At 40.9% G+C, this 27,224-nt stretch overlaps 1 protein-coding gene across 2 annotated transcripts in view; it reads left to right on the forward strand.

Annotated features, from left to right (window-relative positions):
- The window catches only part of LOC137273701 (nonsense-mediated mRNA decay factor SMG7-like), a 523,786-nt gene that overhangs the window by 339,535 nt on the left and 157,027 nt on the right, over positions 1-27,224 (forward strand). Inside the window, exons 17-18 of one of the 2 annotated variants that reach the window (XM_067806500.1) lie at positions 55-119; positions 16,277-16,336. In XM_067806500.1, coding sequence (XP_067662601.1) covers positions 55-119; positions 16,277-16,336 — 125 coding nt within the window. The remainder of the gene's footprint in view (positions 1-54; positions 120-16,276; positions 16,337-27,224) is intronic. The other variant, XM_067806501.1, reaches the window with a different exon arrangement.

Raw genomic sequence — 27,224 nt, forward strand, 5'->3', positions numbered from 1 at the left:
TGCAGCATTTATTGAAAGGGACCCATTGCTAACTTCAATATAATTCTGTTTCAGCAGCTGAGGCACAGGCAGCTACTGCAAGTGAAAGGAAGTTTGGACGACAAAATGTAGCTATACAGGTACATAGAGTGTTTGTGACAAACAGCATGGTGTTTTCAGTGCATATCAACAGTGCCTCAAAGACAAATCCTCTTTTATTATCCCCCCGGCATGTAATGCGGGGGGATATAGTCCATGCCTCGTCGGTCCGTCCATCCCCCGTCCATCCGTAATCATTTGTTTCCGGAGCATAACTCAGAAACCGTTCAATATTTTTAGGCCAAACTTGATAGATATAGTAATCTCAGCCTATGGTTGTGCTCTCTGCTATTTACAGATTTTGGGCATTTTTATTTTTTAGGTTTTTCCATGGAACATTTTGGTGTTAGTCTTATGGTGGGGTGGGCTTTGTTTCCGGAGCAGAACTGAAAAAAAATTCAATATTTTTCTGCAAAACTTGGTAGATATATCAATCAGAACCTAAAGTGGTGCCTTTTGCTATGTACAGCTTTTTGTGATTTATTATTTTCTTGGTTTCCATGGAAACATTCGGACATGGTCTCAAAATGGAGGGATGGGCTTTGTTTCCGGAGCAGAACTCATAAACCATTCAATATTTTTCTGCAAAACTTGGTAGAGATATCAGTCTGAACCTATAGCGGTGCCACCTACAGTGGCAGATATAAGAGACAGATCTTGAAATTGTGACTTTGCTGATTACAGATATATGGCATTTATAATTTTCATGAATTCCATGGAAAGAATTCAAATTTAGTCTAAAAAGAAATGCAATGAGTAACTGTGAGATGATTTGTCCTTTCAAGCATGTGGGGGCCGTGGGGATATGTCATCTTCTGATGACTCTTGTTTGTAACTTTTATTTGTGTACTTTTTTCAAGAGGTGGCAATGCTTAAGAAGGTTAAATATTGCTATTACTCAGTCACATTCACCCGAAATGTTACGAAATTTGAGTTACTCAAGCACAAGGTTCAACTAAGTAGTTTTCTCTACCCAGGTCTAAGACAGACTACCCGGACCCATATTGTCATGTGACTGGTCATTTGTAACTGATGTTTACACTCAGCTTGCTCAAAAATTGTTCACCGGATCAGGAGAAATCAGTTTTGTGTAACAATGCAGTAAATTGACATTTCTATAGCCAATTAAGCTATAGTGCTTATCACATTTCGTGTCTCCGATATGGCAGAATTGTGACCCTTGCATAAGGATATAAAGTTAATTAAAACTAAAAGTGAAGTATATGCAAGTATTTTTATGATATAAATGTATAAAAAAATAATTAAATGTATTGTAATAAGAATGAATCTGTTGAATCATTGTGTGGTTTTGCAAACTTGACAGGGATGTCATTCTTCTTGTTATAACTCAACTCAAGGCATTATCGATAAACAGGTCATTCTCTAAATCATCCCACAAATAGAGACGAGGTTCAGGTGGGATCGGTAAAAAGTGCTACGCAATGCCAGTCTAAATCTGGGTAATAGTAGAACCTATGACTCTTGTCATCTCAGCCCCGAGATGTGCCTTGTATCTAGCGTATAATTTATTGATTTCGTTGTCTGACATTTTCTGAATCTTATCAGCGGTTATGTTGTCGCCTAAATATTGCTTTCCCTTACCACCCACGACTAGCGTTATCAGTCTATCACGCTGTTTGTTGTCCACTGGAACCAACAACTACTCCAGTAATTCATCACACTCCATTTTTAAATAATATTTACTTTAGTTTTTATTTTTAAAAAATAATATCCAAAATACACTAAGTACATAGAGATAAAGGTTAGGTTACACAAGACTAGAACTTCAAAAACTATGGGCGTCTCCCCCATACCCCCACCACAGGTCATTACTAATCTATTACTAGGTAATTTAGTGAAACATTACTAACATTTACTAACATTTACTAAAAATTAAGAGGTAATTACTAGGCTGACCGCAGGCCACTACCAAGCTGGCTGCATGTCACCGCAGGTCATTACTAAATATTGGGGGGTGTGGATGGGTCACCACCCACCACTCCACTGGCTAGTCGGTTTTCAATACTAGCTTGGCATGTTTCAGCGAGCTGTTTTTTCACCCGTTCCCGTTCAGCTTTACTCATCACGTCGTTCTCTCTCAAACACTCCTCAAACGAATCTCTATCCTTGCAGTGAAGTAATGCCACCCAACACGTCTGCTCTCTCAAGTCTTTCAACACCGAGTTGAATTTCTGTGTCAACACCCATATGCTGTTTTTTTTATGGCCAACCAGACAAGGTTAAATATGACAGCATGTCTCTCTTTTTTGTTATTTCTCTGTTAGCGCTGCAATCATCAAGGATGAACAACATCGGTATTCCTTTAAATTTGTTGTGAAACAAGGTTAAATACTCTTGCAGCCGTGTCCCCAGGTCGTCTCTATGTACGTCCGGGTCTGTCATCACCCAAGCTCTTTCCTTGTAAGTTTATTCATGTTTATAGTAGGGCACAATATAACTATTTTATCAAATACTTTCCTATAATACCCCTCCAACAAATCCAGCACGAAAACGGTCTTACCACAACCCGTCTGTCTGCATATAATAGCGCAGTGCAGTGAGTAGGGAAGGCCCCCACACCCCCCAGTAGACTTGTGGTTACTTGCAGTCAGCTGTCCATGGGTCCCCACACTAGTTGATGGCTTGCACAAATCTCCCATTGTCTATATTAAGTTGTGCATCCATATTCACATATAAATATAATTTCAGTTTCCCATGTGATTGAGCCTTCTTCTTTATTTGAATGGTTATGCCCTCGCTTCCATTTTCGATGCGACAGCCACTACCGAGTAGACTGTTATCATCAGTTGATCTCATATCCAACCATAACGCATACTTTTTTGTTAAGTAACCACCAAGATTAATGGAGTATAGATCCAATTCTCTGGTCACGGTGTCTACTACTGAGTTTCGTTTGATAGCCGGAAGTTTCGTTATTTCATCCCACTGCTTTCATTCCATGGCTAAATAACTGATCAGGCACTCCCTCTATGGTCACTTCTACTTTTGGCGATTTCTGGATTGAAGAATTTTTCACTTCTCTTTCAAATGGTTCATATTGCTCAACGGGTATGATCAATATTCCTTTCATCGATCGCGCTGGTACATTTAAATTGATATTCCAGAAGGTATCGCTTTTGTCACGCAATACCATACCGTGACGCAGTATCCTATCGTATGGGAAGGTCATTTTCCCAGAGTACTGGTTTCGAATCTGCCTGGCAAGATCCGGACTAGTCACCATGTCAAACTCCAAACGATATGTTGTCTATCTCATAACTACCCTCATCACCATTTGGCGTACACACGACTTTGCCGTAATCATTGAACGTAAGTTCGTATTCCAGCCTGTCGCCCAATGCGGCCTGGTAAAACGGCGCGTGTGAGGTTAACAACTCAAAGTCAAGCAGGATACAAAACCTGTTTTCGTATGCTTCGGCAATTGCTTTTTCACTATTCGGCAGTCTGGTTGTCTCTTCTGGTGTGAAGGCGTACCCGATATGTAACCTATTCGATCATTTGGTGCACAATCCCTGGTATACGTTGTTTTCGTGTTCTACCTCACTTTTCCACAGTTCTACATAACAGTAATGTATATCACTATCGTCTATGCTAGGCACCTCGTTGCCGCTAATTCTTATAATGATTTTCTGACTATAGCATGACCCACATTATTCACTTGCTTGGGTTTGTTGTTAGTCGAAATGAAAGTGATGTTAAATGCCAGTCGGGCTGCACCAGCTACTGTGACGTCATTCTCAACCAAGTTTGGGAATCTAACCAACAGTGTTTGGTTCTGGTCTGTCTTGCTGGTGTTGTTTTTAATAGTAACTGACATGTGCAAGACTTTGATGCCTAGTGGCTCTCTTAATCTTTGAAAAGTATTTAGCTTTCTACCGTATGACATTGTATATTATTAATATTTAGTATAATATAATTTTAAAACTATGGATGATTTTGTGATGGATGATTTTGGAGCTACTGCTTCTCATGATGTTGATTATGATGAAGATACTTCGTTCACTAGTCTTATCATTGAGCGACGAACTTTTGAAAACGACAGTAAACGATTATTTCAATGCATTAAAAAACGATAAAAACTATGTTGTGTCTCCGTACCGAGATTATTCGATTTTTTTCATAGATAAAAAGAACACTCTACGTCTTCAGGATAACCCAGTGGTTGACATCATGAACAAGCGCACTAGAAAACCACTCGCCTTGTCAACTCTAGCCAGTCGCCATGGGTCTGATTTTGTCCGTGAAAAACTAAACATAGTGGATTACGGTGGTGCAAAACCTAAAATGGATGGTCCCCCCATACAACCAAGTGTAGTTCAAGATCTGCAAACCTTATGATCCGCACTTGCGGACAGCCAACTGCAAGTCACCCCCACAGATGCTACAGAAGCGTCTGACAGCGTTGAAAAACTGTTGAGTATGCACTGGAATAAGCAGTTGCCGGGGTTTAAATTTCCAATGAGGGAACTGTACGGTCTAGACGAAGCTGTGAAACGCGTACACGCGGAACTCGTGAACAACATGGGAAAACTGAATGAACTCGACGAGCACATCGCTCGTGAAAAAACCAGCAAAACGGAAGACGATGATATGAAGCGTCGTATCACGGAACGACTAAGCGATTTAGAAAACGAGAGATGCACGCGATTTGAATTTGCTTCCTTGAATCATGAACAGCTTCGAACTCAGATCAGCCGCATACGAGAAACAATCGATAGAAAACTGAATGAGGATACAACTTTAGCCAACAGGATTCAAATGTTGTTCCGTGAGCAAGGCATCACCATTGCCAGTGTTCTGACAGCATTGGGTTTCACCATATCAACCACTGTAGTATCTGTTACTGGAGGAGACTTGCAGTCGGCCGCACACATAGGGGGTTCCCCCCACGATGACGTCAGAGACTGGATAAAAAAACATCTTAAATCGCTAAGAGAGGCCCTGGCTAAACTCACAGGGTGAAACCGTCACATGGCTTGGTCAAAATCTGTGGGCATTCACCGTCGCAGTGGCTGGACTAGTATGTGTTGTTGCTAAGGAATTTTTAACCCCACATCCCCACTATGGAATTTTAAACCATATAAGACACAAGCCAACCACGACACCTCTGACAGCTAGTGCTGTTTTATAATCATTATGTTGCTGGTTGACTGCCTGCACTGAGGGGGAGAACGTGTGAACTTGCTTTGAACTTTTTGGTCCTGGGAGAAGTGACATGTTTCGATTCCATGGATTTTTGTTTGCTCTCAGGATCATAGTGGTGGATCCAGGTTTCATCACAGCTTACTAGCCTAAAGTGAAAATCTCCTGGATTCTTGTTGTATCTGGTTAGCATGGAGTTGCTTATGGTGACCCTTGTTTGCTTCATTTCATCTGTAAGCATTCTTGGCACCCATCTTGTGCGCACCTTAGACATGACGAGATGTTCATGAAGAATTGTCTCGATGGATCCGTGTGAAATGCCTGTGGTCTCCTCTAATGCGTGGAGTGTGATTCAACGATTTTCCAGCACAAGTCTATGCACTCTGGTATCGTTTTATAGCGCTAGGTAGATCTACCGGTAATGTAATAGCATCGTCAATATTAACCATGAATTGTTTCTGAGCGTCGTAAGGTGTTCCACAACCTATGATAATGGAATGCGTCTGTTAATAGCCCAGACGCACATGTTCGAATAGAGTCGTTCAAGTGTATTGTACCAGCACGAGTGAATCCTTTTGATGTTTTTGATATAATTTTTGCCCAAGCAGTGGCTGCCCCAGGATTAGTTTGCTTTATGTAGCTGACATGGATCTGTTCATTCGTTGTTGGGCCTGTAAATGTATGACGGTGGGGGTTGTATGCACCATCTATAGAACCAAGCCTATATGTTCTAGACTTATAGAAGAACACGTAAACTTTACCGAGACCGTGGTTCACAACGGGAAGACAAAAGTCTTCATTCATTCGAATCATGAACTCCCCACAAATACGTTTGTACGCGCTTTTATCATATAGGTTATTGGTCATACTCGAGACTTTATCTTGGGGAAGAGGAGCACTTATATTTCCTTCAATATCCGTCTCGTTTGATAATAAACATGAAACAAAATGACTGCCTTACTCAGTTCGTCTATACCATGTGTGAAGTCTGAGGCATTTATGTTGAACATATTATTATTATATATATTTTTTATTATAATATGTACATTATGCTTCCGGATATAACGAATGGTGAGCCCATTCAACTTATGCATGCCATTGATAACACATCTGGCCAACTGGAAATAGCACTGTGTGATATCACCTACTACCCGCAATGGATAAACATCAGAAATAAAAAAAATAATAATGTGTTGACTGTCAATAATTCACAAAACACAATAGAAGATGGTTACTACAGCGTGTGTTCTCTCAACGATGAAATTTTCAAACCCTTAGGAGCTGAATTTAAATTAAACAACTCAAACGGAACAGTGATGTTAGATAAAAAGGGGAAAAACAGACTGATACTCAGTAACAAGTTGGCGGAGACGCTAGGGCTGACATCACTTGCAATATCACTTGGATCTACCAGATCTAATTCCATACCACGAGCTATACGTTCATCTCGACTAGCTTAGCACAACGGATAATATACAAAGTGAGCGTCTTTCCATGTTAATGAAGGTCACATTAACAAGTGGTATTGTTTCCGAATTAAGAGTATCAATTTTAGATACAAGAAATAATACTGTAAATAAAGGGTACCTAAGCATGACATTGCACATACAATAATAGCTAGTAATCAAGGACCAGGAATGCGAATAAAAGGATGTGTTAATACAAGTTTATCAGACCTAGGTGATACTAGAGGGTTCGCTATATATACGCTTTTAAGCTTGTAAACAACATTTACAGATGCGTTGAAGTTGGTGGTACTTTTGAACTAGATACATCAAGATCTATCAGCAGCAAACGATATGATATAGTTTCCAACGATGCGGGTGAATGGGGAATACACCCATCGTTCGGTGGTAAATTGTTTGATTTAGAAGACTTTGAACCATTTCTCTTAAAAAAAACCCCAAACCAGACCATCTAATATGCACTGACAAGTGGATGATGCTACCAGCTCAAATCAACTGGCTTCTCAACATAACACTATTTTTGCCATACGTTTTCTTAGAAAACAAAGACCAAAAAGTTGTAAACAGTGGAATCATGCATGTGGCTTACGTCCCACCACAAAGACGCAGTGTAATCATCACACCAATCTCGAATAAACCAGCCTTCATGCTGTCATGTAAACCTGGGGAGAATGCAGTATTACAGTTGGTGTCCGAATTCGATGGTGTGACTACCCTCCTAGAAAACTACCTAGTGGATGGTACCAAACTGGCCATGCAAGTCTTCCTAGGGGAAGCACAGCAGAGCGATATTGAGATCGTTACAGGAAGCAAACTCCGGTGGGCTGAAATACACAAGAATGGCATTTGCTCAATGTACATGCAGGTGGGAGGTGACACGCACACCAGTTTGCAAGGTGTCACAGTGACAGTGGAAGACACTTTATCTCTAACCAAGATTTTGCTGTCAATTTTATTGGTATGAAGTTCATACATGAGGCATTACCAGAAAAACTGTTGGAAACTATTTTCTAACAGAGATGTAAAATATGACATACAATATAACAGTTGGTGATCTAGGAAACACAGAGGATTTCAATTTACCTGGTGAGGAATACACCCCATACATCTTCTACTTTAAATATAAAGTATACAAACGAATGCCACTAGCAGATATTACAGATATTGAATGCATAATTAAAATAACACTAACCAACCCTTACTTCGTTTTTAATCTAAATGGGTTACATTTAAAAAATTATTAACAACGGCATCCTTTTCACATACTTTTATCCCGACGAAGAATTTAGTATACAAGTGTTACGAATACCAGATTACATTGGTGGCAACATGTTAGTCCCAACCAACTCGGAAGCCCTTTTACTGATTTACCCTTTAAATAATTCCAATGTGGTTATTATTTTTCACCGTGTGACGTAGGTCCATTTTGTATAAATCCACACACAACACTAATTATAGATGTATGTCTCGCAGAGACTAGCACCGACCCAATAAAACTTTTAGATGATTTTAAAATAACTTGGTATAAAAAACAAGAGAATAAACGTTGTCAAATCACAATGAGACAAGGCATTTCACTATCAACAAGCCTCGATGGGATTTGTATTTTTAATCGCTGAGATTTTCATATCTCACCCATTTACCTATATAATAATTTAAACGTTATAGGCTTAAAATATATCAATGGAAAATTACATGACATGTACAGTGGAAACTGCCTAAGTAAAAAACGCTTAACTAAACATATCGGATAAGTAAACACTATGCTTTGGTCCCGTCAAACTTCTTCATTAACCATCACTATTTGAGTCCTGTTAACTAAAGTTGGATAAGTAAACAATACCGCTTAAGTAAATGTTTTAATATGGTCCCTGGAAGTAAATTACTGACCAAATGAGATCTGATAACTAAATTAGTGATCACCACATAATCCGACATGAGGGACAGTTAAATAAACATCCCACTTACAGCTTGCTCTGGCATAAGCAGTTTACAATACACCGACAACTGGAAGCCAACCCTGATGAGTTGTTCATTGTTATGTGTGGCTTTGGAGTATCAGTGAGTAGACCAGTGCAATAAAACATGTTATATTACTTACAAATCTTGTCCGTTACTCTGTCATTTGCAGATGTTGATAAGTTTGGATAAGTAAAAAACCTGATAAGTAAACAATTTTGACAAGTCCCTTGAAAGTTATACGTATCAGGTTTCCACTGTAATTAAAAACTAATTTATAAACAATATTATAGACAAACAGAATGGGGCCATAACCGGCCGTAGACGAAGAAGGAAATATAAAAGGAAGTGCAGATGGATTTCGACTGAAACAGATATGCGAAATAAGGCTTTTCAGCTAGAACAAGAGCGCGATACCCGGGCATCACTACATGAACAATACAATAGAGCTTTAAACTACATAGATAGCACCGATACCACCCCAATGGCAGCTAGCATGGAATTAGGAGCAGTAGGAGTTGGATTGTTGACAACAGTCAGAGCCGCACCGGTGGTGTTAGGACTTGAATTAGCAGCTGTAGTGGCAGGAACAGTTGGGTCAGTGTTTAAATTTGTGTCCTGCAAATTGAATTGTAAAGAAAAGAAACAAGATGTATCAAAATTAAACACGATAGAAGATCATATTTCCACCGCGCCCAGTGACAATAAAATCTCAGAATAAGAGTTTTGTTTGATCATCAGTGAACTAGAAAAATACAACAAAATTACAAATGAGATTTGATCAAAATTTCATAGAACATATTCTATAAGCAAGGCCAAGAAAAAAAGTACGTAAAACAAGGGATACAACAAGTCCAACAGGCATTTATCACGAAAACCAACGGCATAATAGAAGATACACATTAAACTGCTTCGCTGAAATCAATATAGTGAGGGAGGCCCCCCACACTCCCTAGCCACCTGCAAGCTCTGCACCACCACCTGTATATTCACCCTATTTGAGATTTGTTCACACCTATGTAGAACGATGGAAGTGTGGCTAGCTGAACCCATATCTCTGACTGATGTTGACAATGAAGGTATAGCACGTATCTATTAACTGTTGCTATTGAAAAAGATATCTTCAAGGAGGATTTCCTGCTTGATTTCATTAGAGATGAATTACATATATTTGTTATAAAGTCTTCCGAAATGAAGTTAGAAGAAAATACGGCACTAATCCCTTAATTTATACGGTTGCTCTGTATAAATACCCAAATGCAAAAAAGAAGTCTAGATCATGTAATTAATATTATATAACTTATTTTGTTTGGAGTGGTCGAGAAGCCCACAACGGGGACAGACACAACAGTGAATACTTTATTGATTGCACACACTGCTGTGACCCAGTTCACCATTTAGACATTCGCGTAGTAAAGGGAATAAATTATAGGCCAGCTCACTGTGTCCACTGTGAGCTTTTGTGAATGGGAGATGGGTTGTATCATTTTGGGTCTAGTGTTTTGAAATGGGGGTCTACATCTATGTTATTGATATTAAATACCTATTTATTTTGAAGTGATTTAGAAACCCCATAGTATAAAGTACTGATGCTCATGTTGCTGATCACTGGATTGTCTTGTCCAGACTCAATTATTTACAGACCACCGCCATATAGCTGGAATATTCCTGAGTGCAGCGTAAAACTAAACTCACTCGGTTTCAATGGAAACATTTCGGACTTAGTCTCAAAATGTAGGGATGGGCTTCATTTCCAGAGCATAATTCAAAATCCGTTCTTTATTTTTCTGCAAAACTTGGTAGATATACCAATCAAAAGCTAATATTGTGCCTTTTGCTATTTACAGTTTTTATCCCCCAACCCCCCCCCGCATGTAATGCGGGAGGATATAGTCGACGCCTCGTCTGTCCGTAATTATTTTGTTTTCGGAGCATAACTCAGAAACTGTTCAATATTTATAGACCAAACTTGATATATATAATAATCTCAACCTATAGTTGTGCCTTTTGCTATTTACAGTTTGGCATTTTTATCTTTTTGTTTTTCCATGGAACATTGGTGGGGTGGGCTTCGTTTCTGGAGCATAACTCAAAAACTGCCCAATATCTTTCTGCAAAACTTGGTAGATAAGTGTGGCAGACCCTAAAGTGGTGCCTTTTGCTGTTAACAGGTTTTTGTGATTTATTATTTTCTCAGTTTTCATGGAAACGTTTTGGACATGGTCTCAAAAGTGAGAGGTGTGTTTCGTTTCCGGAGCAGAACTCCAAAACCTTTTAACATTTTTCTGTAAAACTTAATAGATATATCAGTCAGAACCTAAAGTGGAGCCTTTTGCTCTTTACAGGTTTTTGTGATTTATAATATTCTGGGTTTCCATGAAAACATTTCGGACTTTGTCTCAAAAGTGAGAGGTGTGTTTCATTTCCAGAGCACATCTCAAAAAGATGTGAAAGATGGCAAGTTTTATCCCCCGAACACTTTCATATTTCTAACCAAATTTCAGCAACAATTTGCAAATAGTATAACTAGAGACATGAAGCTGGTGGCCTTGAGGAAGGATTTGTTTCAGTTGCCATACTGACACATGCTCATTTTGACGTGTTAGTTTTCTAATTGTGTCCCTGACAAGCCTTTGATCAAAACTATCCTGTTTTAATTTCCTACCAACTTTTGAGATGGTCCGATTATTATTACCTTGGATAACCCAATCCATCCATTGAGTAGAGATAGTATTTATTTGCATATTCACTTTGTGCACACACAACTAGTACATCAAACATAATGCTCCCAGGCCAAATGCAGAGATAGTATCAAAATCATGTAATACCCAGCCTTATCATCCATACTGCACATCTTGACCATATTGAACACCAGTGCTTGTCACCACCCATTAGACAATGTGATCAGTTCCCAAGCAGTTTGTCTATGAACATGTGGACACTGTTTTAAAAGTGGACTGAACCCAGTTACTTTTTAGTAACCTGATACCTCTTGTAGCTAGTTCCACATCAACAAGAATTTTAGGAGGGTGAGAGGTGTCATACTAATTATTGAATAGCATGTTTACTGCTGCTGAGAGATCCTAAAAGATAGGGACTTTTCTAGCATTTGGCCTAGGACTAATAATGGCTTGCTGGACATTTAAATATAATCTGCACATTGTTACGAATGTATATCCTAATTCAAGTACATGTATTACATAATTCAAAAAGTGACACGGTACTGATTTCTTATGTATACACTTGCAGCTGAATCCCCAAAATATTTATGAAGATGGGCATGCCTATATTTATATTGAATGCTTATGTAAATTGCATTGAAAAATCACATTTCAAATCTACATGAAACTTTCCACAGCTTGATCAAAATGCTTCAGTTACCTTTGTATGGTGTATGTGTAATATATATATATATATTATGAATCGATGCAAGAGTTATCACTTCATATTTGATTATGTATTATTATCAACTTTAGAATTAAGAAAAATCAATAGTGGCAATTGAGTTAAGAGTAAATTAGTAACTTGGTTTATTTCAAATCTGTACCAACATGGGTGAAATACAGTATTGCTATTTATGTCGACAATTCATTATATAAACTATTACAACGAATGGATGAATGATAGAATTTTTGAAGAAGGTTTTGTAACCTTGTCACTGTTAATTCAGTCAATGTGCAAAAATAGTATTTTAGTATTCACTCCCAATGGCAAGTAACAAACACAGACGTGTTGCAGACATGTGTTCATTTACCTGTATGAGACAATAATTCTTCTGAATACCACAGAACACAGAAGGTAACCTCTCTCGTAAGAAAAGCTAATCTTTGATCATTACTGCTAAATTGATTGAAATAATAGGTACAGTACACATTTAAAATGTAAACCGCATATGTGAGTCTCTCCCTGAATGATAGGTGATTTCTGCTGACAACCATGTGCAGCTCTCGCTGAATAAGAAGTGCTTTTTATTCCACCACATACACGGCTCTCGATGTGAGAAGTTAATTAATTTGCCTCACATACGCGTCTCTCGGCCTTAATGAATTAATAGGATAAAGTGAGAGGTCTCAATTACAAACGTTTCGCTGGTGGTGATGCCATTGTGATTAGTCAGTGGTTCTCCCCTCTAATGTCAAAAACAAAGTGAGCAGGGCTTATCGACCTGGACTGAATCGGTCTAATACAAACCAGTAGCCTTAACTAGTTGTGTATTTAAAATATTGGAGCAGTGTATTTTCAGACATGTTTTCAATTATCTCAGAGGCAATAACATCTTATCCAGTATACAATCAGGTTTTATTCCAGGAGACGTTCTGCATGAATCAGTTGACATATACACATGCACAAAAGTTAAGCACCACTATTTTCATAGTGTCTTGATTTCACCACTGAAGATCAGAAATACAAACGATAAATGTTTATGACTGAATTAGCCTTCCATAGATTCTTGAACCTAAGATTGTCAAGATATGACTAGGAAAACGTTCTGCACATGCAGTTCCATTTCCCAACCATCTGAATGTTGAAAATCAAGTTTCACACACTTGATTTCACTGGTCTGTTGTGAGATTCTCCTTTCACTTTAGAGTTAGAAAATCAGTCATGGTGAGGAGAAAGTTAACCGCTGAGAGATGGTATGAAAAATGCTGGCATGTCATGCAGGGCCATTGCAAAGCAAATGAGTCGTCATCACAGCGTCATCACCCGTTTAGTTCCCAAACATTATCAAACCAATGATGTCAATGACAGGCATAGATCTCGTTATGATAGTTACCATTGAGTATCCAAAGTAGCAGATCACAAAAATAGTGGATGGTGCTTAACTTTTGTCCATGTGTATATTTGTATAAGTTGTAAAGGCAGTGGATGAAGATAAGGAAATACTGTTGTAAACAGGATTGTGTTTTCTGTGATTTGTATTATTATTATTATCCCCCCGGGATGTAATGCGGGAGGATAGAGTCGATGCCTCGTCTGTCCGTCCATCATCATTTTATTTCCGGAGCATAACTCAGAAAACGTTCAGTATTTTTAGACCAAACTTGATAGATATAACGATCTCAACCTATAGTTGTGCCTTTTGCTATTTACAGAGTTTTGGTATTTTTATTTTTTTTGTTTTTCCATGGAACATTTTGGTGTTAGTCTAGTGGTGGGGCAGGCTTTGTTTCCGGAGCATAACTCAAAAACCGTTCGATATTTTTCTGCAAAACTTGGTAGATATATGTGGCAGACCCTAAAGTGGTGCCTTTTGCTATTAACAGGTTTTTGTGATTTATCATTTTCGTGGTTTCCATGGAAACATTTCGGACGTAGTCTCAAAATGGAGTTATGGGCTTCGTTTCCGGAGGAGAACTGAAAAAACATTCAATATTTTTCAGGAAAACTTGGTAAATATATCAATCGGATACAAAGATGGTGCCTTTTACAATATCCAGGTTTTAGTGATATATCATTTTTTCAGTTCACATGGAAATGTTTTTCATTTACTCTCAAAAGTGAGAAGTGTGTTTCGTTTCCAGAGCAGAACTGATAAACTTCTAGACATCTGTCAGTGTTACTTGGTAGATATATGTGGCAGACCCCAGAGTGGTGCCTTTTGCTATTTACAGGTTTTTATGATGTATTATTTTCTCTTTTCCAACAACACGTTGCTGACTTCGTTTCCAGAGCACAACTCAAAAACCATTTCATATCTTTCAAAAGATCTTGGCAGATATATGAGACAAATCTTGAAATGGTGACTTTTTCTGATTACAGATATATGGCATTTATATTTTTCATGAATTCCATGCAAAACAATTCAGACTTCGTCTAAAAACACAATAAGTAACTGTCGGATGATTTGTCCTTTCAAATATGTGAGGGCTGGGGGGATATGTCATGTTCTGATGACTCTTGTTTTTGTTTTCCCATGGAACATTTTGGTGTTAGTCTTATGGTGGAGTGGGCTTCGTTTCGGGAGCACAACTCAAAAACCGTTCAATATTTTTCTGCAAAACTTAAATTGGTGCCTTTTGCTATTTCCAGGTTTTTGTGATTTATCATTTTCTAAGTTTCCATGGAAAGTTTTTGACTTGCTCTCAAAAGTGAGAGGTGTGTTTCGTTTCCGGAAACTTCTTAATATCTGTCAGTAAAACTTTGTAGATATGTATGGCAGACCCCAGAGTGGTGCTATTGACAGGTTTTTGTCATTTATCATTTTCTTGGTTTCCATGGAAACATTTCAGACTTAGTCTCAAAATGGAGGGATGGGCTTTGTTTCCGGAGCAGAACTCTGCCTTTTTCTATTTACAGGTTTTTATGATGTATTTTTTTCTCAGTTCCATGAACATGTTGCTGTCTTCGTTTCTTAGTCTCAAAATGGAGGGGTGGGCTTCAATCTCAGAGCACAAAACCATTTCATATCTTTCAACAGATCTTGGCAGATATATGAATGAGACAGATCTTGAAATTGTTACTTTGCTGGTTACAGATATATGGCATTTATAATTTTCATGAATTCGATGGAAACAATTCAAACTTAGTCTAAAAGAAACAATGAGTAACTGATGAGATTATTTGTCCTTTCAAACATGTGGGTCGCGGGGGGATATGTCATCTTCTGATGACTTGTATTTTTTTTGTTTTTCCATGGAACATTTTGGTGTTAGTCTTATGGTGGGCTGGGCTTCGTTTCTGGAGCACAACTCAAAAACGGATCAATATTTTTCTGCAAAACTTGGTAGATATATCAATCAGAGCCTAAAGTGGTGCCTTTGGCTCTGTACCGGTTTTTGTGATTTATCATTTTCTCAGTTTCCGTGGAAACATTTCAGACATAGTCTCAAAAGTGAGAGGTGTGTTTCGTTTCCGGACCACAGCTCGAAAACTATTTAGTATCAGTCAGCAAAACTTTGTAGATACATGTTGCAGACTCCAAAGTGGTGCCTTTAGCTATTTCCAGGTTTTTGTGATTTATTATTTTCTTGGTTTCTATGGAATCGATTCGGATTTAGTCTCAAAGAGGAGGGATGGACTTCATTTCCGGAGCATAACACGAAAACCATTTAATATCTTTCAGCAAAACTTGGCAGATAATTGAGGCAGATGACGAATTGGTACCTTTTGCTATTTACAGAGTTTTGACATTTACAGTTTTCCCGGTTTCCATGGAAATGTTTCAGACTTAGTAGGGATGGGCTTCCTTTCCGGAGCATAACTTGAAAACCATTAGATATATTTCAACAGGTCTTGGCAGATATATGAAACAGATCTTGAAGTGGTGCCTTTGGTTTTTATAGATATATGGCATTGATATTTTTTATGACTTCCATTGAAACGATTCAAACATAATCTAAGAAAGCATCAAGTAACTGTCAGATGATTTGTCCTTTCAAATATGTTTGGGCCGGGAGGATATGTCATCTTCTGATGACTCTTGTTTTTATTGTACACACATCTGAAGAGCCGTTGAACGATATGTGTGTGTAAATAAAAGATGAGTTAAAAAACTCCTTTATATCTGCACAAGATCTTTCATATCTCTTATATATACTTGCTGGAGGTGCTTACTCAATCTCATGAAAGGGCACTGGTGTTTTTCAGTGGATTTTACTTTGTTTCAGGCCATTATTCAGAAGAAGGGAGATCACGAAGAAAGTGAATCCAGACTCTTGACCAAACAGGTATGTAGTTTCTTTGAAGTTGTTTTATATAAAGTAGAAATCATCAATGGTCCACATTAAAGTCGCGCTGGTGCACAGCAATTTACGTGGACTGGTTGTGCTGTTACTGTTTTTCTACCATGACTACCCGGATGATATCCCAGAATTTGTGAATAGTTCGTGACCTGTGCTGCACCACCTGCATACATAATTGATAGTATAAGTAGAGACAGATGAACAATGATGAAGTGATTTTTACTTCATTATTTTGAAAACAAATGATAACACACATTGTCCAATGACAACAACTGGATGAGGGTTTCCACCCAGCTGAAATAAGCATGTAAAAGACTATGGTATATGGTAAAATAAAACCATGGTCTACCATGGATAAAAGAGACCATGGTGTACCATGGCCAACCATGGCAAAATTAGACCATGGTAACAAAAGACCATGGTGGTGGTAAATGGCACCACAGTTTACCATGGTAAAATAAAACCATGGTCTCCGATGGTTAAAAGTGATTGTGGTGTACCATGGTAAAAGAAAGACTAACATGGTAGATCAAGGTATTATAAGACCATGGTGTACGATGGTTAACCAAAGCAAAACCAGACCATAGTTAACCATGGTCTACCATGGTAACAAAACACCATGGTGGCGATAAATGGCACCACAGTTTACCATGGTAAAGTAAAACCATGGTCTAACATTGCCAAAAGAGACCATGGTGGACCATGGTTTGCCATGGTAAAAAGAGACCATGGTGTTCCATGGGTTAATACTGAAGAAATGAGACCATGGTCAGTACAACCTGTTCATTAGATTGCACAACAGTTTACCGTCAGAATAACCTTTGGCTGCTGAGACTATGGTAAGAAACCTGAACCATGACAAACCACAATCTATAGAGAAAATTGCATTAGTCATATACACCATGGCATAGAGATCAATCAGGATATCAGATATTGTTTATGTTTTCTCTTATTTTATTTTTCAAAATTTTTAGTTAAATTATATCATATATTATAGGATTATAATCTTTCCACTTAAAACAATAATCCTGTGGGAGTGCACAATAATCCTGTGGGAGTGCAAATGTCACCATTTCCTCTTGGAACAAGGTCGGTGTGTCCTTTTTATCCCCCGGACCCTTCAAGGTCCACGGGTAGAAAAGGATTTCAGCAACCCATGCTTGCCATAAAAGGCGACTATGCTTGTTGTAAGAGGCGACGAAATTGAATGGAGTCTCAACATCACGCTCTGCTCCACCTATGTGTTCACCAAATACAAAGACCACTGACGAAAGTTGTGAGCAACGGCCCACTGCTCATGGCTTACGTTCCGATGCGAACATGCTGCTTGTTTGTCAGCACACTGTCATGTAAAATAGCATACCCGGGATGCAAAAAGTGGGGTTGCAGGTGGTGCCAGAATTCGACAGTGTGGTTAACGTCCTGGAAGATCTGCTGGCAAACTCAACACTGGTCATCCAAGTAGTAGTATAGGGAATGACAGTCCGAAAACACTTTTCAAAAACCCCTCTAAAAAGCCTCATTTACTAAATGAGGCTTTGGTGGGACCATTAGCTCTTGATATTATTGCCCCTACTACAAAGCCACGCCATCACGTTTACCGTGACTTGGCAGGCGGTAACACTGTGCCGTACGGTACGATCAATAATTCTTCTCTTACAAATCCCCTACCCGGCCCATCCCTCAAGTAGTATAAGTTAGGTTCGTCGGCTTTCATATCCACTTTATCTATGTTGTAAGTTTTGACTGACCATATAGGATCGGTGGCTCGCTTACGGCTATCGCCCTCGTGTTCCCCCGGCTGGTATAGATACCTAACTAAGACCCTATCTGGTATCTGTTTCTCCTTTCCACGCAATGGAGCAGACGACTCTGCTAACACTGATTTTAGTTTGATAGCGTCTGCCGGTTTCTTACCGGTGAGCCGGGTTACTTCATGGTTGATTGCCGACACCACCTCGGGTAACCTCGCTACCCATTCGGTCGATCGTTTTCCAGGGGTGGTCATTTCCCTAGCATATTGATGACCGAACAAGCGCTCAGCCAAAGTCCTATTAAATCTCTCAACTATAGCTTGGCTGCGATGGGCTCCGGCCGTGCCACGTCTGACCTTTGTATCGTGTTTGGCTAGCAGTTGTGAAACGGCACCCATGAACTCCCGTCCGGGATCAACTTGCAGCTCTGTTGGCCACGTCAGCGGGCTGCGTTTGTATATGCGTTCGAATCCTCTGGCTACTTTGACCGAATCTTTCGTGGTCAAGGGTTCGGCTTCCTTGTAACGACTGGCTACGTCCACTACGGTTAAGGCATACTTGTACCTCTTATCATGAGGTAGGAACAGTAGGTCTGCCTGGTGAATGCTATTAGGTATGTTAATTCCGAAACTCCTTCTAGGTACGTAGCGTGGCGCCGGCAAATAGATCTGCCACAGGGCTTGTTTTTCAAGCCACGCTTTGGCTTTCTCTGGTGATACTCGTGCCATTTTAGCTAGCTTATCTACTGCGCTAGCTCCTTTCCAATATCCACGCGGGCTGTAATAAATAGCCTCAAATTTTTTCATGTCCATACGCGTATGTGTTTATACCATCAATAGCTATCCAACGTTTCGTGTCCATAGGCGATAGGGACGTCTTGTTTATAGTCAGTCCGTATATCTTATGTCCATCACTTCTAAGCGTGTTCATCTTATGCCTAAAGGTACGGGTCTTGAACAGGGCCTCCTTGAATCTGGCGTGTTTGATGTGTTGTTTCACCACATACTTCTTAACCCCTTTAGCTTTTCGGATCTCACTATTGTCGGCTTTCAATATGGAGTACATCTTAGGTCTCAAACCTATGTACTCAGCTATTGGCGTGCCAGCACACTCGTCCTTCATCTTACCTAGGACCTTTTTATTTACCGTGCTGTGCATGGTATGGGTCTTAGGATAGTCGCTGGTGTCGTATAAATCGATGTGTTTTTTCATATCCTCGTATACATCCTCGGTTCGAATCTCCATCAGCAGGGAATCCGTGTCAGTGTACAGCACTTCGCACCTGTCGCCGTACTGTTTCTTAAGCTCGTTGTAGTAAAAGTCGTACATCAGGTGTTTGGATAAATCGAGGATACTCATCCCAACGTAAACAGGTCGGTTGAATTTTATGTGACTTTTCTTCATGTGTATGGCAACTAGGTCATCTGTGAATATTTTATTACGGTTGAATGCCGGACTGGCTATCAATTTCCTGAGCTTGTCTTCTTCACTAGATCTAACCAGTTTCACGGTTACGCGTTTCCTCAGGTTTTCCATAGTCTTACCAAACACCGAGTTGTTCATGAGTTTGTAGAGATTTTTCTCAAAATCACTGGTGGCTTTTTTTCGTAGGTCTGTGTTCATTCTGATGTAGGGCTCCATCCATGGGCTCTGGTCGAACATGAGCACCCTGTGTATTTTGGTCAGCCTCATACCCAATGACAGGTACAGCTGTAGGTTGCGATAGTGAACTATGTACTTGGTCTTATTCATTAAGTTAGGCACGAGTTTCTCAACGTCCGCCACACGACCACCTGACAAGTTATGTTGGTACTCAGACATCCAGTCTGTGTTAACCTTCATACGTTCGGGTGCAAGGGGATAGCTGTTGTGTGATGCGTGTAATGCCTTGGGATACTCTAAGTCAACTTCGAGGATATACCCTTTGTTCGAATCTGGTGCAATGCTCATAACATCAACGTTTGGTACCCATTCGAATCCTCCTGTAGGTAGATACTGACTCATAGCCCAGCCGTACAGGTTATTTGCGTCGAGGTAGAGAATGTGATTGGTTGGTTTGTTAGGATCGTAACCTTTCACGTATTGATTATTTGCTTTAGCGTATCGTTTGGATGCCATGGAAATCCCACCTCGCAAGCCTTTCTCAATGAATAGGTGCATGTCGTAATCTGTGAGCAATTCCAAATTAACTCCGGTCTTTCTAAGCAAGGCGTCCCACGACAGACCTGGGCTGGTGTAATACCATGCGGGGTCGAGTTTATACTGCTTTAAACATGTTTGCCGAAACGTCTCGAACACGTCGGCTAACAGCAGTACATCTGTCCTCAAGTACAGGTCGTGATAATCGCCAAGGTTCTTACAACCTAGTTTATTCCATACGTTAATCGCGTGCGAGTAATCGTCTCGTGAGACGGACGCCTCATTCAGCTTGCTATAAAAGCAGTCGATAGGAGGTAGTCTGGTCTCTGTGAACTTAGCCCAGCTATCCATGTACTCATATGGGTATACGCCCTTCCTCATGAGCAGGTGTCTAGTCTCGGCGTCTGTGTATCGATCTGTGATAGGGAAGGTATTGTTGGCCTTGACCAGACTGTCGAGTGACGACAGGAGGAATTGAAACGAGTCAATGAACCTAAGTCCGTTTAAGCTGAAGGAGATGTATCTCTCCATGTTGTTTGGGATGCATGATATATTACCATCGATTTTCGCGATGGCCTGCATGATCAAGTGAGAGTCGTATCCTCTCAAGTTGTGAAAGACAACGGGGATGTTTATTGTCTTAGGGTTGATTTTAAGCTTGAGGTTGCACGCGTTGTGAGCGGCGCCTCTATACTTACCAGTTATGTGGCAGTGATCTCTCACCGAATCACCGTTAAGTGGCGAGTCGCACACGTGACAGTTAGTGCTACTGGCGTGAGCTATCTTGTCGGCTCTGGTCATACGCATGGGAGCGATTCTATACAATGCATTCCTAATAATTTTTTCTTCCTCCTGCAAGCACTTTAGAAACCTTTCAGCCGCGTCAGGACCCCTATACACTACCGGAGCTTTCGTTTCCCCGTCACAACGGACGACAATGTATCCAAACGAACAGGCTTTATGCTCTTGTGTTTTTTGTGTGAAACTCCCACTAGTGGATGATTCCCCAACCACTAAGGCTTCGAAGTCGGCGTATATTATATAAGGCACAGACATTTGGTTCTTGTGATTGTCGAATTTTAGGATATTTTCACCTTCCTTAGGCATGTCGACTCGTATGGCCGTCTGCCCAACACCTTGGCAATCCTCCAGGTGGGATTCTAATAAATCGGCCCGACTGAAACAGTGTAGGCATCGTACACAAAAGTGTTTTTCCCCATCGTGTTTCGACTGGTCGTGTAACAACCGGCTGAGATGTTTTATCCACGTGTAGTGATACTTTTCACCTTTTTGAATCATGAATAAATTAATAACTTGACAATCCTTCACCGGGCTGACCCTGTGTATTATTGTTGTATTACCTTCGTGGCCAAAAACATTTATAGCCAGATTATTCTGTTTTTCTACTTTAGTAATCTGGGTTATTGGGGTTGGTTCATCTATACCATCCCAGTTGAGCCCATCGTCCTGTGGATAATTAGAAGGCCTGTTCGGATTAGTGGCAGCTGGAAATTTGGCTGACCTGATAGATAACCTCAGGCAATCGTTTCCTCTATTCTTAACGTTTACTATGGCTTGTTTGTTCTTATAGTAGGGAGGCAAGTCTAGGTATGACCCACCTCTGAACGGCACGTATTTAGCTATGTCTAGATAGACGTTATCGATTTTATCTACAACCCACCCGGACCCCATGTGCGTGTAGCGTTCTAGGTATTCTCGTATCTGCTGAAAACTTGTATCGATTGATGCGTCAATGGTCTCTGCATGTGTGACGACCTCTTGTTTACCTCGGAAGTAAGGTTGAAAATACTCAGTGGTACTCCCAACCTGTTTATCGAGCGACATTTTCACTGTGATCTGAAACTTGATACTTCCTAGATTATTTAGTTCCTGGTTGACCTTATCAGTTATCAGAGGCTTAATATCTGTAATGTCTATGTTTCTATCAATGTGCATGCGCCAACCTCTCAAATAATTGCCTACGGCGTGCTCAGTGCGCACAAACTGTAGGTCAATAGCTCTATTCTGTCGTAATAATTCTAAAAGCTGTGGTTTTCTCATACGAGAATACCCGCCTAAACCCAAATCGTGTGCCTCGGTTTTCAGTTGTTTTACAGTTGGACGTGCTACTGGGGCATGTGATAACAATGCGGTTAACCCGGCTTTCCCCAATTTTGAATAACCCGTGTATCCAAGCTGTTTCGCTTGAGCTTTTAACTGTTTTACCGTAGGAGGGACTTCTAAACCTAGTAATCTCAACAATGCTGGCTTCCGCATTCTAGAATACCCGATAACACCTCTCTGTTTTGCGACCCTCTTGAGCTCGCGCACAGTAGTCATTGTGTTTACACCTAAGAGAACTAATGTCTAATTGGTTCACAGTAAGGGGAGGTAACTCCTCCACTCTTGATAAAAATTTTATTTCTTGTAATCACTTATTAACCAAACTCGGTTTGTTGGCCACAATTCTCGTAAGTCTTCCAACAGCTTGTGTGAATCTATGTAGGCATCGATCAGTGTTTGGTTATTTGATAACAATTCGATTAACCCGGCTCTCCCCAGGTTTGAATAACGCCGGCATCCAAGCTGTTTTGCTATAGCTTTTAATTGTTTTACCGTAAGATAGGCTTCCATATTCAAGACATGTTTACACCTAAGAGAACCAATCTCTAATTGGATTTTATCTTGAGCAGTCGCCTACGTTCTTTTATGTAGTCTTTTTTATTCTCGTATATGAGTTGATGTCTGACTACGTTCGCTCCGTGAGCTTTACATAAACAGTAGTGCCCTTTAACCCCGATACCACACACAGAACACGTGTAGTTAGGACTTCCCATATGGAAACAACAGAACCCCTGATTCCTGCATTTCCTACCACAGGCCTCGGTCTTCCCCATAAGTATATATTCGCATCGGTATGGAGCGGGTCTCATGTTTACTTATATAGGTATTTTAGTTTAATTGCTTAGCAACCAACGCAGTAGCTGCTATACCCAACACTATGAAGCCCAGTTCACGATTCATTTGTCCCTTGGATGGTGTGTAGTACTGAGCGAGTGTGGGTTTATTGAGCGGTTCCAATTGTTTACCAGTTAGTAGATAGTATTCTTTCATTGCTTCATCAACATCGTTGAATGTTTGAACGGCATGGTTTTCACGCTTGAGTTGTTCGTTAATAAAATCAATCCTCTGGAGGCGTTTTTTAACGTACTCGGCCTGTGCTCTTTGTAATTTCTCAGTAGCGAGATCGTGTCGCTTCCTTTCTTCCTGTATTTCAGCCGCGTGATCATCTCGTAGTTTCGAGAAGAGGAAATTACTCCCGGAAAATGCCAAGGCATTCACTAACGCCCCACCGACCATCATAGCTATCGTGGCCATCCCTATATTTATTTCATTATATTATCAGGTATTATTCCTTGTTTTACTAGGATGTCTTTTGTGGCCATCGCCATACCAAGGTTCATTATGAGCATACCCATATCCTGCAGGTTGAAATCTAGCTTGATAGTTGGTTGTTTAAGCACCATTTTAGTCAACCGAGCGTACCCTACGGCTAGACTGGCTACCACTGTGGCGTGGTATACGTCGTTGACGAACGTTTTCCCCTCAGACATTATATATATGATATAAAATATTTTAAATTATAACATGATATGCGGGTCTACCATGGGGGATACCCCCACACCCTCACTGTTCTCACTGTTGGGTTGTGGCTCACTGTGGGAGGTGTATAACCATGTTATAACCACGGCAGCAGTTACGCCTACAACCAACAACAGTCGGGTTGGGTTGGTCACTTTATGTTGGTTACACCACCGTTTTTTACCGGCAGCTACTCTCTTAGGATTCTTCTGTCTGGTTACTGTTGGAGGTACCTCCACTGAAGGGGTCTCCTCCACTGGGGTTTCCACCGTCACTGGTTCCGTCACCTCGGACATCTATACTATTATTATTATTCTTTCTCTCAAATTGGCAATGTTTTGCTGTGATAATCGCCGCCGTCACTGGAGCCAACAACATACCATATTTGTGGTACAGCCCGCAGCTGATAGAGCTCACGGCGTGTTCGATAAAAGGGTCTTTCTCGAGGTCTTCCCACAGGTAAAGTCGGCGCTCTGGTGGAATGGGAAGGAAGTGTGATACAATACCGGTGTATATCTGGGTCATAGCCGATCCTATTGTCTTTGTCATTTCTGCTCCGAGCCGGGACTCGTATCTATTGTACAGCTTATCGATTTCTTCGGCTGACATTTTGTGAATTTTATCCGGAGTGTAGTCTCCAAAGTAATGTTTGGCTTTGCCGCCAACAGCCAACGCCACCAGTTTCTCTCGCTTCTCATCAGTGGGGCCTGCGGGCGACAATTGTTCGAGCAATTCCTCACACTCCATCTTATAATATAACAAGTAAGATTTAGTTTTAACTATATAATACCCAATACAAACAAAACACAGAGAAATGAAAGTTAAGTTGCACACGACAAATACTTCAAATATCATAGCTATGCTTAGCATTTGCTTAGCTTTGCTTAGCTTTGCTTAGCTTTTGCTTAGCAAACTATATATGCTACTGGTTGGTCGGTCTTTAGTACGAGCTTAGCGTGTTTAGTTTCAGCGAGCTGTTTCTTTACCCGTTCCCGTTCTAATTTACTCATCACATCGTTCTCTCTCAAACACTCCTCGAACGAATCCCTGTCCTTGCAGTGAAATAAGGCCACCCATCGCGTCTGCTCCCTGAGGTCTTTCAACACCGAGTTGAACTTCTGCGTTAGCACCCAGACGCTGTGATTTGCATGACGGCCGGAGAAGGCCAGGTACGATAGCATGTCTCTCTTTTTTGTTATCTCGCGATTAGCGCTGCAGTCGTCCAGTATAAACAGCGTCGGTTCCCCTTTAAATTTCTCGTGAAGAGCTTTCAACCAGTCCTGCAGGCGTGTTCCAGGGTCGATTTTGTGTACGTCCGGGTCCGTCATCACCCAAGGTCGCGCGTACGTTTTATTCATGCCCAGAGTAGGGCACATGATAACGATGTTATCGAACACATCCTTGTAGTAACCCTCCAACATATCCAACACGAAAACGGTCTTCCCACAGCCAGTCTGCCCGCACACTATAGCGCAGTGTGGGTCAGTGGGTAGTTGTGGTAGTTTATTGTTGGGGGGTGTGGGGGGGTACCCCCCATCAGTAGATGGCTTGCACAAATCTCCCATTGTCTATATTAAGTTGCGCGTCCATAATAACGTACAGATATAATTTCAACTTACCAGCGGTTTGAGCCTTCTTAGTAATCTGAATAGTTATCCCTTCGCTACCGTTATCTATACGACGCCCGCTACCGTGCAGTTTATCATCATCCGTGGATCGCATGTCCAACCATAAAGCGTACTTGGTGGTCAGGTATTCACCGATCTGCACGGAGCCGAGGTCCAGGTCCTTTGTTATGTAGTCCCCCACTGGTAGCTTTTTTATCTCATCCCACTGCTGGTGTGGCCTCATACCATGACTGAACAGCTGGTTGGGCACGCCCTCGATGGTCACTTCCACCTTTTCAATCTCGGGGTTGAAAAACTTCTCGCTGTCCCTCCGGAATGGATCGTAATCCTCCACGGGGACGACCAGGATACCTTTCATCGATCGCGCCGGCACGTTCAGGTTGATATTCCACACAGTGTCGCTCTTATCTCGCACGACTGATCTATGTCTCAGTACGCGATCGTACAGGATAGCCATCTTCCCAGAGTACTGGCTTCGAACCTGTCTGGCCAGCTCAGGGCTAGTGACCATGTCGAATTCCAGAGAGATGTTGTCTATGGCATAACTGGCCTCATCACCGTTCGGCGTACGCACTACTTTGCTATAGTCGTTAAACGTGAGCTCGTATTCTAGCCTATCACCCAGCGCGGCCTGGTAAAATGGCGCGTGTCCCGTGAGCAACTCGAAGTCGAGCGGCACGCAGAATCGATTTCCGTATGCTAGAGCGATGGCCTTTTCACCGTCCGATAGCTTGTCTTGCTGGTCTTGCGTGAAGACGTATCCTATGCGCGCCCGGGTTGATTTGCTGATACCCTGGTACACATCATTGACTCGTTCTCTCTCGCTTTTCCAGAGATCCTTGTAGCAGTGAAACACGTCGCTGTCGTCGATGCTCAGTACCTCGTTACCGCTGATCTTGACGGTCGTTTTCTTGATGATAGCTCGACCCACGTTCCGCACTAGCTCGCGTTTGTCGTTGTCGGAGGTCAACGTGATATTGAACGCCAGTCGAACAGTGCCTGGTACAATGAGGTCATTCTCACCAAGGTTTGGAAATCTAACCAACAGAGTTTGGTTCTGGTCTATCTTGCTGGGATTGTTGGTGATGGTCACCGACTGTCGCACGGCTCTGGCACCTAATGGCTCTCTCAATTTTCTGAAAGGATCTAATTTTCTACCGTACATTGTTATATAAAAGAAATATATTTTTAATACTAATGGATGAAGACATACCTATGGATGATATGTGGGACGATAGTGCCCAGGCATTCGATGATGAGCAGGAGACCTCATTTACTAGTTTGCCATTGAGCCAACAACTTTTAGAAACAACGGTAAATGATTATTACGAAAGTTTAAAAAGTGATAAAAACTACGTTGAACCCCAGGGTCGATACCATAAGGATTTTTTTATTGATACAAAGGGTGTTCTACGTCTTAAGTCTGCCCCAAAGGTTGACCTCTTTAACAAGATCACTAAAAAACCACTGGCCTTGTCAACTCTAGCCAGCCGCAATGGTGGTGCTGAATTTATCCGTGAACATCTAAACATGCGTGATTACGGTGGTGCAATACCTAAGACCGTTAAAGAAGATCTGCAAGCTACCAGATCCCACCTCACCACTATAGATGAAATGACACCACAGCGTGCTACAGAAGCCTCGGACAGCATAGAAAAACTGTTGAGCACCTACTGGGACAAACCGTTACCGGGATTTGACTTTCCGGTA

Source organism: Haliotis asinina, chromosome 2, assembly GCF_037392515.1.
Source record: "Haliotis asinina isolate JCU_RB_2024 chromosome 2, JCU_Hal_asi_v2, whole genome shotgun sequence".
Taxonomy (NCBI): domain Eukaryota; kingdom Metazoa; phylum Mollusca; class Gastropoda; order Lepetellida; family Haliotidae; genus Haliotis; species Haliotis asinina.